At 34.6% G+C, this 16,889-nt stretch overlaps 1 protein-coding gene across 1 annotated transcript in view; it reads right to left on the reverse strand.

Moving 5' to 3' along the window:
* Positions 1-6,657: 6,657 nt before the first annotated feature.
* Positions 6,658-16,889, reverse strand: part of Zbtb41 (zinc finger and BTB domain containing 41) — a 44,351-nt gene continuing 34,119 nt past the window's right edge. Inside the window, exon 11 of the mRNA XM_015483794.2 lies at positions 6,658-12,500. Within this exon, the coding sequence (XP_015339280.1) occupies positions 11,845-12,500 (656 nt within the window). The 3' untranslated portion in view covers positions 6,658-11,844. The remainder of the gene's footprint in view (positions 12,501-16,889) is intronic.

The following is a 16,889-nucleotide window of genomic DNA, read 5'->3' on the forward strand; positions in this document are numbered from 1 at the left end:
ATCATATTTTGGATCTGGAATGTTCATCCAACAGTCCATGAGATAAAGACATGGTCCCCAGTGAGGAGCTATTGGGAAGTAGTGGAATCTGTAAGATATGGTGTTTTGTGGGAGGTATTCAGGTCATTGGGGAGCATGTCCTTAAAAGGAATCGTGGGTCTCCCATCTCTCTCTTCCTGTCTTTTGCTCACTGATCATGAGCTGAGTTGTTTTGCTCTACCACAGGCCCAAAGAAACAGGGCCAATTGGACCACAGGCCCAAAGAAACAGGGCCAATTGTTCAAGGACTGGAACCTTAAAAAAAAAAAAAAAACTGTGAGCCAAAATAATCCTGTTCTCTTTTTATATCTCACAATCTATTATGGTGGCAGAAGGCTGACTAACAGTGACATGTGGAGAATTGACAAGGCTAAGAACTGTAATCCTCTTTATTTCTGTAAACTTCCCTTTCCAGCACAGGCAGCCCCCTTCACCCTATGTCAATTTGAGGGCTTCCTTATTTTCTAAGAATTGCACCTGGAGCAGGGACTCACAAAGTCAATGTCAATTTTCAGCATTTTCCCCTCCCCATGATTGCTTATTAACTCAGATTGCAAAAAATAAAACATGGGCAGAAAAAGTAAATGTGACAACTACTGTGAGAGGAAATAACCTGTACTGCATACCTAAAGAGTTACAAGATTTTGATAGTCTAAAGTGGATTATAATGGTATTAAACCAAGGGGACAAATCTTAAGAAACAATCAGAAATAATTGTCATGGGTACACTTTGCCATTTAATGCATTGGAACAATAGCTTTACAGGGTTGGCTTTACTACTTGTGATTCATTGATTGAAAGTTGAACTCAGTAGTGGTTTACAGTGAGTTACCTACCATTTTGTAGAATAAAAAGTCCAAAGGTTTAGGAACATGGAAATGTTGTAGAACATCTATAAGTGCAACCTAGCCACCCCTAAACATACATATTCCCCCCACCTCAGAATCCTTCCTTCAACTGAGGCTTTAAGAAATGCATTGCTGTGAGACTCGAGCATTCTTGAAAACACATATGAAGAACAGCATCCTGTTCTCTATATGACAGAAATGATGACAGAGGATGCTACAATGAAAACAGCCTCTCTGATCTTCAAGTGGATGATAGGACCCACAAGTGGCCAAGACTTGTTGGTACTTAACACAGCAGGTGTGATAGAACTTACCATAATATGCCAAGGTCTAAATGGTAGAGGTATGGATTTGTGGCAGTAGCTAATTGATAGGGAATCCCTAGAAATAAGATAAGCAGTGGATTATGCTGCTGCTTGAAATATAAATGTGTGTGTGTGTGTGTGTAAATTACAACATCTATGAAGGAAAAACTGAAGTTAGTATTGTGGCGATTTAGAGCCTCTTGCCCAGACACAAACTACTTGACTAAGGAAAGGTCTTGCACCTATGAGAAAGAACCATTCAAAATGAATATAAGTATATGTCCTAAATCACCATTTAAACTTTCCTGAGAGAGAACTGCAGCCATTTATCAATGTGACTATGGATGGAGGAGAGAGGAATAACCAGACTGTGCTCTGGTTATGAAGTGATGGCTCTATCTTTCCGATACACTTCACAAAACTTAAATGCTACCATGGACCAGAGCTCATAAAAGGAGCTTCTAGACATCAGGAGATAGATAGCATCTAGGCCTGAGTCTGTTTCACAGAGTGTCCATTGGATCCATCTAGCTCCAGAATAAAAATGGGAATAGTTCCTGACAGCATTTTAAAGCTAGGTCTTAGATCCAAGAAGCAAGTGATATTATGATAGTCAAGTAGAAGCTTCTGACCATGCCTCCTCTTCCTTCCTTCTAATCCAGAGATTATTGTCAAGACTTGAGGGATGTTGGATTAGTGATTATATCCATATACCCACTTACCTTGCTAATTTTGCCAGTGAAAAAGCTAGATGGGTTACTGTCCAGGAAATTTTTTTTTTGCCCTGTTCATTCAGTACAGAAAACATGAAGCAGTTTATATTTAAGTGTTTGTATAATACTAACACTATCTTACTTCAGTTACAGTCAAATCTGTTGCCTATACCATAATATTGTCTAGAGAGACCTGTACCTTCTTAATAGTTCCCAAATGTCACACTGGACCATTATGTTCATAGCATTTGTTAATTAAACTTAGTGAAAAAGAAGTAGCCGTCAAGAACTGTGAGGGTCTGAGATTTTTATCTCACTTGCCAGTAGGAGATATGATATGCCCTAGATTAAAGACAAATGACTTTTAGTTACAGAAAATCATGAGCTAGACTACCAGCATGTTCATTCACACTGATTTCCCCTATCCCTCAAGTCTCTTGGGAGCAATGCAATAGGATTATCCATAATGGATGTCTGTATGTACAGTGGATTTTTTATAAATTGCATTATAGGGCAGGAACACTAAACTGAAGATTTGACTGTTTGTATAGCATGGAGCCCAGGCAGGGAAACACATCATCTTTCACAATTGCTCTCTGAAAACACAATCCTGAGAAATGGCCTGGGTAAAAAATTAGTCAGCGTTGTTGAAGTCTTGGCAAAATCAGCAAGAAGGGTCCATGGTGCTTTGTATCTCCCCAACGCAGCAAACACTCTAAATGCCAATAATAAAACAAACATAGGCCAGGTGGTAAGAGAGAAACTATGACAAAGCTCAGGGTTCCACTGCATCAATAAAGTATCCAAGTATCTAGTGGTCTAGGACATGTCAGGATATCCCCTCTAAAGAAAAAGGCAGCTGCTGTACATTTGTTTCATTTGGAAGGCCTCTTTAGATTTTGGAGGCACTGCATATCTTATTAGGGCATGTCTCACCAATCCATTTATCTAGTGAACTTTTTTTTTTTATTATTGGGTCCTGGAGCAAGGCCTCTGCAGCAGGTCCACACTGCAATATATGCTCCCTTGCTAACTGTGAAATGTGGCATTGCAGGAAGCCATCAATGAAATACACGAGGACCTTCTCTCAGCATGGAAGCCAGGGAGGGATAGGCCTGGAATTGGGAACTTCGCATGGCTCTCCCAATGCACATGACTTTTCCCTTCACTCTGCTAGAAAGATTCCTCATAGTAGCAACAGAGATGGGCATAACCCATTAGAAACTAAAAAGCCCACCTTTTTTTGGAAAATAACAGTCTGTAGAATCTCTTTGATGTTTCCTGATATAAATAAAGCGGCCCAGGCTCCATTTTGTCAGAAGTTTGATCCCTCTGGTCAGTTTGCCCGTCCTGCCCCCACTTTAAAACTGCTTTCTGTATTCCTTTTTTTTTTTTTTTCCACAATTGTAGTTTTCCTAGCTTTTATTTCTCAGTCAGCCCATTCCAGTGAGGGGAACCCCATTCACACTGCCTGCGCGGAACATGGCATAAAAGGCTTAAGTGTCCATGACAATCATGGATATGGAATAGAAGCTCTGGGAAATTTCCATAGAAGTATCATGGCACAAAATTTTAGGTTTGCCAATAAGGTTATGCCTTCTCTGCAAACATCTGCTATTTGAAAAACAGATCTTAGTTTTGCTACTAGATTATGATAGAGACTGAATATGTACTCATAGGATAATAAGGAACTATGTGATCCAAACTGCCTATTGCCAACTATCACCTAACACAGGATCAGCGAACTAAGTCCTGAGGCCCAAGTCTGGCCCATTGTTCTCTTGTAATAGGTTCATTGGAACACAGTCATGCCAATTAATTTACATATTGTATATGACTCTTCTACACTACACTAGCAGAATAGTCGTGACAGAAATCATATGGCCTGCATGACCAAAAATATTTAGCTTCTAGTCTTTTACAAAGAAGTTTGCTGACCTAAAATCGATTTAACAAGCAACATTCCATTATCAAGCAAAAATGACACATACCCACTCAGATCTACACAGGCCTTAAAAACACACAAGCTACACAAACAAGTGACTGAAAATTTCTATAATATATGTCTTCTATGACTTTTCTGCCTCTCAAACTATGCCTAGGTAAAATTGGAGATTTCATGAAGAAAGTAAAAACTCTGGTGTATGGAGAGATCTCTAGGGTTGATCGGATGAGAACAAAGCTATATTGTAGCTTCCCCTTAAGTATGGATGAAACATACTCTTTGAGAATTTTGGATAGTACATTTAGTAGTCTACTTCATAAGGAAGACAGTCTAAGGATTTATGCAGATTCCTGGATAATAGCTAATGGGTTGGTTAACTGGTCAAAGTTTTAGAAAAATCAATACGGAAAATTGGTGTCAAGACAGTCTGAAGAGGGGCTGGGGATGTGGCTCAAGCGGTAGCACGCTTGCCTGGCATGCGTGCGGCCCGGGTTTGATCCTCAGCACCACATACAAAGATGTTGTGTCCGCCGAAAACTAAAAAATAAATATTAAAAATTCTCTCTCTCTCTCTCCCCCTCTCTCTCTCTCTTTAAAAAAAAAATTAAATTAAATTAAAAAAAAATTAAATTAAATTAAAAAAAAAAAGTGGGTATGTGTCATTTTTGCAGTCTGAAGAGAAGCGTGTAAAAAGGCCTGCCAAAATAAGTACAGGATGTTAAAATTAAGTTGCATGTAAATGCCTATCAGAAAACATCCATGGCAGGCAAGGAGATTAAGAACCAGGTAAAAACAATAACCTTGTCCTGTGGATGTCAGAATCTTTCCTAAGGAAGGAATCCATTTGCTTATTCATGGAACCCACTTACCATGTGGCCATAGTAGCATGGGCAGAGACCAAGAATAACTTCACACATGGTCTACCCTTACCAACGCTTATGTGAAAGGCCACTGTTGCGTGCCCAACCTAACAAAGATCAATGCTAACTTCCCCCAAATAACTTCATTTTCCAGTGGCACCAGGCAACTTCCTATGGCATGTTGTTACACTAAACCTTTTATGGAAGGGGCAATATTTTTTCTCTCTGAATATACATGGTGGTACTAACTGCCATTATCCAAGGATTTATAGAGAGCTGCATCTATAACCAATGAATCTGTGACGGTTTTCAAAATATCTCAAAAATTCCTTTCTACTCCTTACTTCAAGAGGGAAAATTTGTGTCCCATGCATGTGGACTAGAACTAGTGACTCACAATGTACTGCAGAAGTGACGCAATATCATTTCCAAGATTAAGTTAGGAAAAGACTGAGCTTAAATCCTAGGTATACTCTCTCTCTTTTTGGATTGCTTTCTGATAGGGTGTGTGTGAAGAGTGGGGTGTGGGGGTTGGAGTCAGCTGCCATATCATTAAGCAGCCCTGTGGGGAGGCCACATAGTAGGAACTTAAGCCAATGGCCACGTGAGTGAGCTTGGAAGTATAGCTATCCTGTTAAGAGTGCAACCCTGATTAACAGTTTGCCTTCAACTTCATTAAAGACCCTGAGCCAAAATCACCCAGCTAAGCCTCATCTAGATTCCCGACTCTCAGAACTGTGAGGCAATAAATGTCTGTTGTTTTAAGCCACCAGGTTTGGTATCATTTGCTAGACAGCAATTAAATATTACATACAATGTTGCCTATCATCAGCAAACTCACTTTGCTGAAATGGGATTCATGCCTGGAGAATTTACTTAGTCTTGTAACACTGAAAAGCTGCTGCCTTGATAGAATTTATGGTCTATCCACAAAAGGCTGTTAAGGGGCCAGATGGAGCCAATAGTTTGTAAGGCTGGGGTACTATCCTCTGGCATACAGTTTATGCCTTTAACCAGCAATCATTTCTCCCATGACCAGAATGTAGAGTTCTGTTTGTGAGGGGTTTAAGAGGTTAGAGTCTCCACTGTCACTATTATACAGAATAACTGATTTAATTAATAGAATGTTGCTACACTTCATAGATTTCTCTCCAAAATAAACACCATAAAGCTGAGCACAGGGAGAATCTGAAATAAGATTACAAGTTTTGAGGACAGCCTTGGCAAGGCAGAAAGACCATATCTCAGTATAAAAATCAAAAAGGGCTAGGATATGGCTGAGTGGTAAAGTGCCTCTGAGTTCAATGATCAGCACCCAAAAACAAAACAAAGTGCAATATGACTACTTCAAACAAAACAGTCATTAATATATTTGCATTTAGACACTTATGAATCATTGGATTGTTTAAGGTTTACACATTTAATATTTAAATTTTATATTTAAATATTTAATATTTAAATTTTAAAAAAATTTAAAATGATATGTAATTTTTAAGAAATAAAAGTAAAAGTGTGCCCCAAGTAGTTGGTTTTCCATTTGCTCATGGTCTTTGAATTCAGTTTTACAGAGGCATGCAGAGTACTGCATTTTCCATGATGTGGAAATATAATTCAATAAAACCTAGATATACTTTATTAGGACCAAAGAACTTTCTGTTTATTTTAAATATCAAAATAACACAAAGAACTAATTCAATATACAAGACATTTCCTATTCTTCACAGAGAACTGAATTTTTCTATAAAGACATTATACTTAAGAAACATGAGACAAACAAAATATCTATTAAACTCACATTTTATACAGTTGACAATCATGAATTTTGATATTTCAGATTTTTCTTTGTAATTTTTCTTAAAAGTATCCTTAATTAAAAACAAAAATTATTATTTGAGACTGAAAACAAGTCCAAAACCACTTCTATTTTAATGTACATCATAAATCCCCTTAATTAGAACATTTATTACACAACATGGAGCAGTTAAATATCCAGATTTGTAATTTTTTTTTTTTTTGGCAGCCACACTCATCAACGGTTATTACAGTTTTAGCTATAGGGATAAGAGTGATTGTTGAAAGGAATAAAATTTTTATAATTACTTCATAGCACAGTGTACATTGTCCAACTTTAACGCAAGCACAGGTAGCAAGCAGAGGCTTAATAATGAGATGTGCACATGCTCTTTATTCAAAACACGCTTCTGAATCCCCAACAGTAATGCAAATACTGAATTTTTTTTAACCTACTTTGAAAAAAAATAAAGGTTAGGTTCATCTTTGATAACTTCTATGCTCTGAATATAATCCTTAATTTCTCTTTATAGAAATGGCTGCAGAGACTAAATTTTAATTATTTGGGGATTGTACAAGTCATAGACTTAAGATCAATACACAGCAAGTTGAAACATGAAGAGTAAGCAAAATGTAAGTACTCTCTCTCTACAAAAACTTTCTTGCTCCCATTCTCTACACAACCTAATCCTATTACTTCTATCTTACTAATGCTACTTTCAAAGAGAAAGAGCAGAAAGCATGCTAATGGTAGGAGGAAAGCATTTTAGGTTAAAAAAAAATTCAGAGGAAATAAAGGAACATCCTAAAACACTATGGACTATAGCAAGGGAAATGTGCAAAGAGTAGGATCTAAAAAATTGCCTAGTTCCTAGAAATTGAATAGAAAATTATTCTCACATTATCCATCATTCACTAATAGCAAGTAATATTTACCATTACACTACTCAAAGTTTTAGAAACTTGTTAATTGTTCCTTATTAAAAAGAATACATTTTATTTTCATTTAAAATTTGGCACTAAGTCTTAGAATATCCAAATATGACTTTAAAAATCCTGATTTTTCCTGAGTTCATCAACTCAAGTTATATATTGGTTGGGATATTGCTGCTTCTAATGGGAATCTTATCTCAAACTATCACCTCTTGTTCAGTTTTAGGCAAATTAAAATAAGAAGTCACTCAGTGCAGAACAGTGTGGTTATGGTAACTGCGTGGTTATGATTATCCAAAAAGATAGAGAGAGAGACAGACACACTATTCATTTTATTTGTCAGACTCTTCTAATAAGCATTTAAAGACAGGCCCAGGAGTGACTTCACAGCTAACTATATAGGCTACAATACAGATTTTTTAAAATGACATATAAATCATAAAAACAAATGTTCACACTAGCGCTTAGTGCCAATTTTCCTACATAAACATAAAACAACCTAAACAAGTTGTTGCCTAACCAGCAGGCAACACAAACATAAGACCCATAACAAACAAGAACTCAAAACAAAACAAAATCATTTATTAACCAGTACAATCTAGCTAGCAGAATCAACTAAGCAAGTATAACATTTTGAAAAGGCACAAAATAGTCAAGAAAAGATGGTATAAAATGACACTGTCAAAGAGCTAATGCTTAAAATCTGACTTTTCATCAATTATATTAGAATGATATGGTAAGAAGAAAATTCAGGCTTATAAACATACCAGTTCAATTGTATTGAATTTGTTAACAATTATAGAGTGAAAAGCAATGAATGATGTTTAATTATTTTTAGCCCTTAACTAATATTTTATGGTCACTCTGCAAACATGTTTGGACACTTTAAGTTTCACAGAACATTTGTAATTATTTCATGACCTACCATCACTTAAAAGAAAATCACTCACTAAAGCACCAATTTAAAACCCTACTTTTGCTACTCCTCTTTTCTCAGCAATGAATGTCTAAATTACTCAAAAGTATGCAAAAACTATTACCTTATAGTTACTGGTTATGTCTTGCTGGTATGAGGAACAAATCCTAATCTCAAATGGTATTTTAGGCTGCAAAAAATAGGTGGTTTTTTTTTTATATATAAAAATAACAACTTAACCCCCCAAAAATTTCTAAGGCAAAAATTATTTTGATAACGTAGTGTAAAAAATAAATTATTTAGCATTTGATAGTATTCACTAAAAACAACATTCAATTAAACTTAAGAAAACTGAGTATGCTTACTTATAATTGGTTTGTCAGTATACTATTCCCAGAGTATTTTTGTCTGCTTTTATTGTTATACATATAAACACAAACATTTAATACTTAATCTCAGTATTCAAACTAATTTTTTTGTTTTGTTTTTGTTTTTTCTTTAAACCCATATTTCTAGGACTTCAACTGTGCTTCTTTGGACAAATACTTATTCAAACAACAAAGAATTTAAAATTTTTAAGACTATTTAATACCTACTAAAAATCTTTGGTGCATTTAAGTCAAAACCAATTAGGTTAATAAATTTCTGCACTTGATAAATTATTCAATTTACAGACTAAGTGCTAATTGCTATCTGCTAAAAAATTAACTTAAAACAATAAATTATGTTTATAAAATAACAATTCTCAATAAGGCTAAACTTAAGTCAAAATTTTAAGGATAGTTATAAAATAAAATGGATTACAGGGTTATATAAAGGTAAACTGAAAAGAGTAGGTTTCATTTTATGCTTTTTGTGCTCAATGCAAAAGCTTATATACATTCAGTTTGCCCAAATCCATGAGGTTTTCCCAATTTCAAAATTTCTTATATTTCTGGAAATTCAAGGCAGCAGATTAGTTTTCTTTTTGTTGTTTCTTCATAAGAATTAAACTCCCTACCAGACAGGGTTACAGTTAAGTGAGGGAATGTAATCCCTGGCACATAGTAAGCCACCATTAATGCCACCTTTCTTCTTTTCCACTGGTAACTCTGCAACTTACTGATCACATGAATTTAAATGAGTCCTTTCATCTTAACCTCCGATTCTTTCTCTACAAAATGGAAATACACCATGTCCTTTCTATTTCAGAGCTGGTTATGAGGTTCAAATGAGATAATAAGTGAAAGCATTTTAGAAAACAGTAAACCACTATTCAAGTTTAAGTTATCTTCAATAATAACTAAATACAATTATACAACTGTATTTCACTTTACATAAGAGATGTATCTCAGAAAAATTCTATGTAAACCAATCCCTACAATTATACCATATATTTAAAACATTAGAACATTATTAAAAGAACCCTAAAGTAAATACCTTCAAACAGCAAAGTATTCTTTTCAATGTGAAAATGCAATATCCTCTTTTTTTTGCCACCAAATATACAATATACCATATACATACATACACATATATATATACCATTTGCCTTTTTGTGAGTCCAAATTTTCTATATTAGCTTATATATAAGGCAGAGTATATTTTTAGGTATGATTTATTTTTATTATAGTTAAGATTTTTAGTTAAAATCTTGTCAGTCTTTATAATAAAAATCATAAAGATGTATTTTTAACAGTCAATCTGAAAGACTAGACTAACAGTACCTTATAGTCAAGCTCAATCATGTAAGTACCCCAGGTATAACATTTCCACATAAAGTAAATGAGAATGCTTTAGAAAGAAGAAATAATATAGTAATTATGTCTACTGGTCCTAAGATAATTATAACTAAACCTTAATAAATGAGGCAAAACTCAGGTTGGTTTTATTATTTATATGAGCTACTTTGGTTAAATGCTTCAATTTTCAACATTTTTTTTTTTTGTTTTTATTATCACTAACATGGCAAATTTTCCTATAAAGTACCTTCATTTCTTAAGTGCTTCATCAGTTTCTTCCATTACTAATTGGTTAAATTTTATTCACTAAAAGTTCATTATTTTATTTGTGATTTTCTTATTCACAAGGGCCAGGCCAGACTTTACAGTTTACACACAAAAAAGTGCTTAAAGCAATTGGGAGTGTAAACAAAATTAAAATGGAAAACTTTGAGAACTGCTATTTTCCAGTAGTTTAACAGATAAATGGCAAATCAATAATAAATCAACCCTGTCCAGTCTAATCCTCAAGCAATCCTACTAGGAAACATTATCCTAGTGTAAGTTTAAATTGACTTGAAAATATGGAAAGTGCATATCTTTAAAGGTATTCTATAATTTCAATGTTTTCCTTCAAATTCAATCAGTGAGCTTTCACTGTTAACTGCTATTTCTTTTCTCCAAGTCCTCAACTTGTGTCTCATACAAAAATAAGAATCAAGGATAATTATAAACATTCCACTAATTATGAAAGCAAAAATAAAAATCTGGATTGTATGTGAATTTGTAAACAAGTAGTAGCTTCATTCAATTAAAGCAAAGTAGGTGCAAATTTTAGAATTTGTTTGGCATCTTTTCTAATGATTATACATGAAGTAAGTAGGTTCTTTATCCCACTTTCAATCAGTCAAAGTAAATGAAACTCAAAAGTAGTGCATTCAATTGTGTCACTAATTAGTCATAACTGCTCCTTCATTAATGAGACGAAGATATAAGCTATGACATATTGTTAATGTTCCTGAAATAAATGACAAAAAAAGTTCAAAAGGTTAACTTACCTTGAAGATATCTAGTTAAGGCTGTCATATTTTTCATCTAACACATTTTTAACTTGTATAATTTAATGCGTAGATCAATGTTTGCATTTATTATTCATAATAACTCAAGTAAAGGCAAAACCTGAATATCTGGATTATCATTTCAATCCAACATTTCTTTTAACATGCTAATCTTATATAAATTAGCTTCTGGCTTTGAGTATGTCAAAAGTCTGAAGGATTATTATACCTGAAGTTATGAATAGATGGCAAGACATCACAAATATACCCAAGACTTTCTTATATATTCAAATTCTTAATTTCAATTAAAAATGTAGATAAAATAAGTTAGGATAAGAAATTATCAGTATACTTCTACATTCTTTCTTAAACTTGTTTGTAAAATGGGGAAAGAAGAAAAGATATAAGGCTAAAGAATAAAACTTTCCACTGATAATTAAAAAAAAAAATCCCCATAATGTCAGTAGCTAATTCTGAAAAGTTCAAGAACCTATTAAAAATTAGCACTAACCATTAAAAAAATCACAAAAATGTTTACTTCGAATATTATGCCAAATTATGTCCAAATATTCATGTATTCAGTCAACAGAGACACACTGTTTTCTTGATCTGAAACTGTTCTGAGGACTTGAGAAACTACAAAAAATGAAAAAATAGCAGCCCTACTAGCTTAAAAGCCACCAGGTTTTAGCTACCATTTAGCACATAACCATCATAAAGTCTGTGGAATGTTTACTCATGAATGATGCTCATTAGTAGAAATATTCTGAACAGCAGTAGTGTTATCAAGGCCTAGTAATGTTCCAAGGTAAGACTGTTCTCTAGGATCTAGCATTTGTTCAGGTCGGACTGGATGAACTATATTTGCAGGTTGAGGAGTAAGAGTATATTTTTCCAGGAAAGCTAAATCAGCTGCACGTGGATAATCAGTTGACTGTGGCTGTGGTGACAGAATCTCATGAGAAGATGGTGGGAGTGTGGTAGTATGATGCACCAGGTCACTTGGAGTGTCAGGCATCTGAACTGGAACCAATGTTACTGGAACACACACTTCAGCAGATACATTCTGTAATATAGTCTTGGCTTCTGGTTGATAAACTTTGGGCTGGTCCATATATTGTTTTGTTTCTGTTTGAAAGATTTTATCATCAGATGAGTACTCTACCGGCAAGGACACAAGTTTTTCCTCAGAAGTACTGAGAGGATCATCAGGAGATTTTATCCCATGAACGTGGTCAATATGGTATTTCAACTTGTCTTTCCGCTTAAATGTTGCATTACAATGCTGACAGTTGAAAGGTCGGGCATCAGAATGAATAACCAGGTGTTTTGTTAAGGTTTTTTTAATTCTAAAAGATTGATTGCAAATTTGACACTTGTATGGTTTTTCACCTGTATGAAAAAAATAAAATTAATTGTAAAGTGTACCCAATTGATAAAATGATAATTTAAATTGCAAGGTTTCCATCTGCATACTTGTAAGACCTTAATAAGAACAATCATATTAAATTAAATGCTATCACAAAAAGGGATAGTATAGTAAAGTGATGAAAACAATTAGTTAAATATCAGAAAGATATGGGCTTGAGTTGTGGCTACACAACTTACTAGCCAAACCTTAAGCAAGCTAACAACTTCTACTAATCCTAGTTTCCTCACCTGTAACATGAAATAATGATAGCACCTAAATGAGAAACTGAAATAACACTGCTCAGCACTAATTATCATTTCTCACTTTATTCCCACTACAGCCTCCAAAAGTTTCGTTAAACTTATTTTCTTCTATCCAAGGAAGATAAAAATCATAACAGAAACTCTGATCAACCTTTTTCTTTGGATCAGAATGAGAAGTAGTAATAATCATCTCTAGCCCAAGGTCTAAATAAGAAAAGTTGATGGGAAAGAATTAGGAGGGTAGATCAGTTTTGAATTCCTGAGTCAAGGATCTCACACTATAGATTAATTTGCTTTTTTATATAAGGCATTAAAAATTCCTAGGTTAGCCAATGTGATAGGCAGAATAACGGTCCCTCAAAGAGGTACACATTCTAATCCACGGAAGCTGTGAATATATTATATCACACAGTAAGTGAAACTTTGCAGATATGATCAAGTTTAGGATCTAAAATGGACAGATTTATTGGATTATGGAGGTGAGTCCAATATAACTGAAAGAGTCTTAAGAACTGTCTGCTAACTGAAGAATAATGGGTGAGAGACATGTGACAAGAGAACTCAGCCCCAAATTACTGGCTTTGAAAATGGAAGAAGGGAACCAGGCAGGACCCAGGACACTAAAAGTTGTAAAAGGCTCTTAGCTTGCCACCACCAAGAAAATTAGAACTTTGGTCCTAGCCCTGTAACTCCAAGAATTCTATTTTGCCAAGAACCTCAGGAATTGATAAATACATTTTTCCTAAGAGGCCTCAGAAAAAAATACGACCCTACCAACACCTAGATCTTAGCCCAATGAACTACAAGTTCATAAATACATATTGTTTAGGCTGCTAAATCTGTGGTAATTTATTACACCATCAATAGAAAATAAATACAGGCATGCTAATATTGCAATATACAAAGGCAAATGAGTTTACATATCTACTATTACAAATGAGGTTACATATCTACTGTTACATGGGAGATTATATATATATATATATATATTTAGAAGTAGTTGGATACAATATCTTTATTTTGTTTATTTATTTTTATGTGGTGCTGAGGATCGAACCCAGGGCCTTGCAAGCATTCTACCGCTGATCCACAATCCCAGCCCCTACACGGGTTTTTTATCCTTATCTCCTTCAGCTCTCCATTTAAAACATAATCTATTCTTGTAGAAAATTAAAGAGAGAACTATCTTGGAGCTGCGAAACTATTTCAAATGATTACTTTTTAGGTATTATTGTTTAATATTTTGCAGCCCATTACAACACTGACAAACCACTGACAAAATTTATATAGATGGGGATGCTAGGAACCTGCTACCATTAGATTTCTACTTGGTTCTAGACTAACAGCATTACCAATGTTACTAGAACGAAAGTGAGACATGAAATAATACACTATATAGAGAAGTAACATTTCTGAAAAGGAAGTACTTTTTAACTATATATAGGATGCACTGTCTCTGACATTTGATTTTACAGTTGAATGCCTAGAATTAGAGACAATGACAAAATTCAGAGTGCTTTGAGAGCGAGAAAGGAAAAAAAAAAAGCTTATACTGTTAAGATGTAAGAATTATAAGTTCTTTCTATAAATCCCTGACATCAATATATGACATGCAAGGAGCATTCTATGATTGTCCTTGAAAATAAAAACACTAATACAGCATAACACACACCACCAAAAAGCATAGATTTGATTTTTAAAGATAAAAATGTGAGTTTTAAGTGTCTTCCTTTGGCATATTACTAGGCATAATGGCTTCTATGAATGTCTTCATGAAAATGCTTTTATAAATACAAAGATTTTCTTCCTTCCCTCCTCCTTTTTTTTAACTTAAAGAGCCAATTAGTTCCAGTGTACAACAATACTTTTAGAAAACTGGAACCTGATAGGCATATCCTTTGAGATATCTATTATCATTTTAAACAGATGCCATTTTCCCTAGAAGAATAAATAAATTTGGGCTTATAAAAAGACAAAATCTGTCGGAGACCAGCTCCAACAGGGGGTCTCAGGAGACGAACGGATGGTGAAGAGTCGGCGAAAGAGGGGTGGAGAAACAACACAGACACCAAAGTGAAGGTGTTGGTCCCAATCTTTACTTCTGAAGTTGATCATATATACTTTTCATTTTGGCAGGCTCACAGTACTTTGTGGTTACAAAACAGGAATCATTATTCAAAGAAACAAAATATTATGTAGCTACAATTAGAATAGAAAAATGTATCTTGGCTTATACATAAGCAAGCATTTGTACTTTCAGTTCGCATTTTGCTTTGAGCTGTTTCTGCTTAGTTAACTTTTAATAATAGTTAGAAATGTCCCAAACTATTGGCCTATACCTTGACTATTCTTTCTTGACTTACTGACTGGAACTGGTGCCATGGTTACAGCAAGTGGTTGACTTGTTATTAATTTTAATCAAACAAGAGTAAGAGCACAAACCATTGTGCACAGGAACAAGAACAAGTTGCCCAGTACCAAGCACTAATCTGTCTTCTTAACATTAATTTTTCTTCTCTAGATTTTAATTTAATTTCTCAAAAACTTCCTTGACAGGAATACTGGGAGTTTTTCATTAGACATTAACAATTTACACTCCACAGCTGAATCACTGCATTTAGAACAAACAGATCTATTCTTTAGAAGTAGTTGCATTAATTGGGAAAGTCATGTTTTTTCCTTCATACTTAATGGTCATATGAGAAGTTGCAACTATACTTATTAAAGGAATACAAAAACAAACCAGCCCATTCCCAGAAACATACTGCGCTCCTCCAGAGGATGGACGCCTTGCGCCATCCACCTCAGTAGGGCCTTGCCATTGCCTGAGTCAGGGGAGGGGCGCAGCAAAAATCCATAAAGGAAATGTTGACGTTATGGAATGTATGAAATATATCTGGGTTGTATGAAGATACACAAGTAGCAAAAGCCAAAAAGTAAGTACATGAACTTGATGAAAGGAGAAATATAGAATAAAAAAAAATATTTTTATAGTGAGATTTTCTAGAGTAAAATTATCTATTTAACAGCAATTAAACCAAGTTTTATGCATCTGAGGAACATAAATGAGAGACATAAGCAACCAAAGAAAGGTACTTTTCAGGACCTATAGAAAGGAATCTATTCACACCAGAAAAAATAAAACAATACTCAAATTAATGCCAACTACTTCTCAGTTATAATTCCAACAACCTATGACACTTTAGAATTTAAAAATGCCACCCACAGGATCAACTATCTTTAGATTAAAATTTAGTACTTAAAATGTAATGAGGGACATTTATTTCAGACTTGATAGTTTATATCATACCATGTTTCTTGCTGGAGTGAGGGGAAGATAAAAGCTCAAAAAACAAAACAAATAAAAACATAGCACAAAAAGCCTACTCTTTACAGGTACTGAATGAAGTACAACCAAGTCAGCCAGAACCCATGGGGCCAAGGTTCTAGAGACACAGGAAGTATGGAGGTGCTTTCTTCTCTCTTCAGTGCGCTTTCAGATTCAGTTTATGGGAAAATGAGGCCAAATTGCAGCCTAGGGCTTGAGGAAATCTCACTGAAATAAGAAGACAAAAGTTGGAGCTTTGGACTATCAAGGACTTGAGGGGTCAGAAGCCTGGGCAGAGTGGGGAGGAAGAAGAAGAAGAATAGAAAAATGAACCAAAATATGTGCCAATTCCAAAGATGAACATTTCCTGAGTGAGACAGCTGGAGACCAGGGGCTGAGAGGCTAAAGGACTGAGTTTCTTCAGCAGTCCCAAGGGCTGCTGAGGAGAGAGATTAGAATTCAGGACTCTTCAAAGTGAGAAAAGATACCATTCCTTCAGTAAAGACCCCAAAATATGATGAACTAGAAGACAGACCAGAAATAAAAAAAGAAATAAAGCAAGGTCATTTCATGCTCCATCTGCTGGTGAGAAGAATATTAAATCTGTGAAAAAACACATCTTCAAGAGCGTCTATAATTTTTAATTACAAAATCCAAAGTTCAATACAAAATTACCAGGCATGCCAGAAATAGGAACAGGTGATCAAATAGCAAGAGAAAAACATGGTGACAGATTTACCAAAAATTTCAAAGTGCTATATTTATAAGGCTAAGACATC

Source organism: Marmota marmota, unplaced genomic scaffold, assembly GCF_001458135.2.
Source record: "Marmota marmota marmota unplaced genomic scaffold, marMar, whole genome shotgun sequence".
Taxonomy (NCBI): Eukaryota; Metazoa; Chordata; class Mammalia; order Rodentia; family Sciuridae; genus Marmota; species Marmota marmota.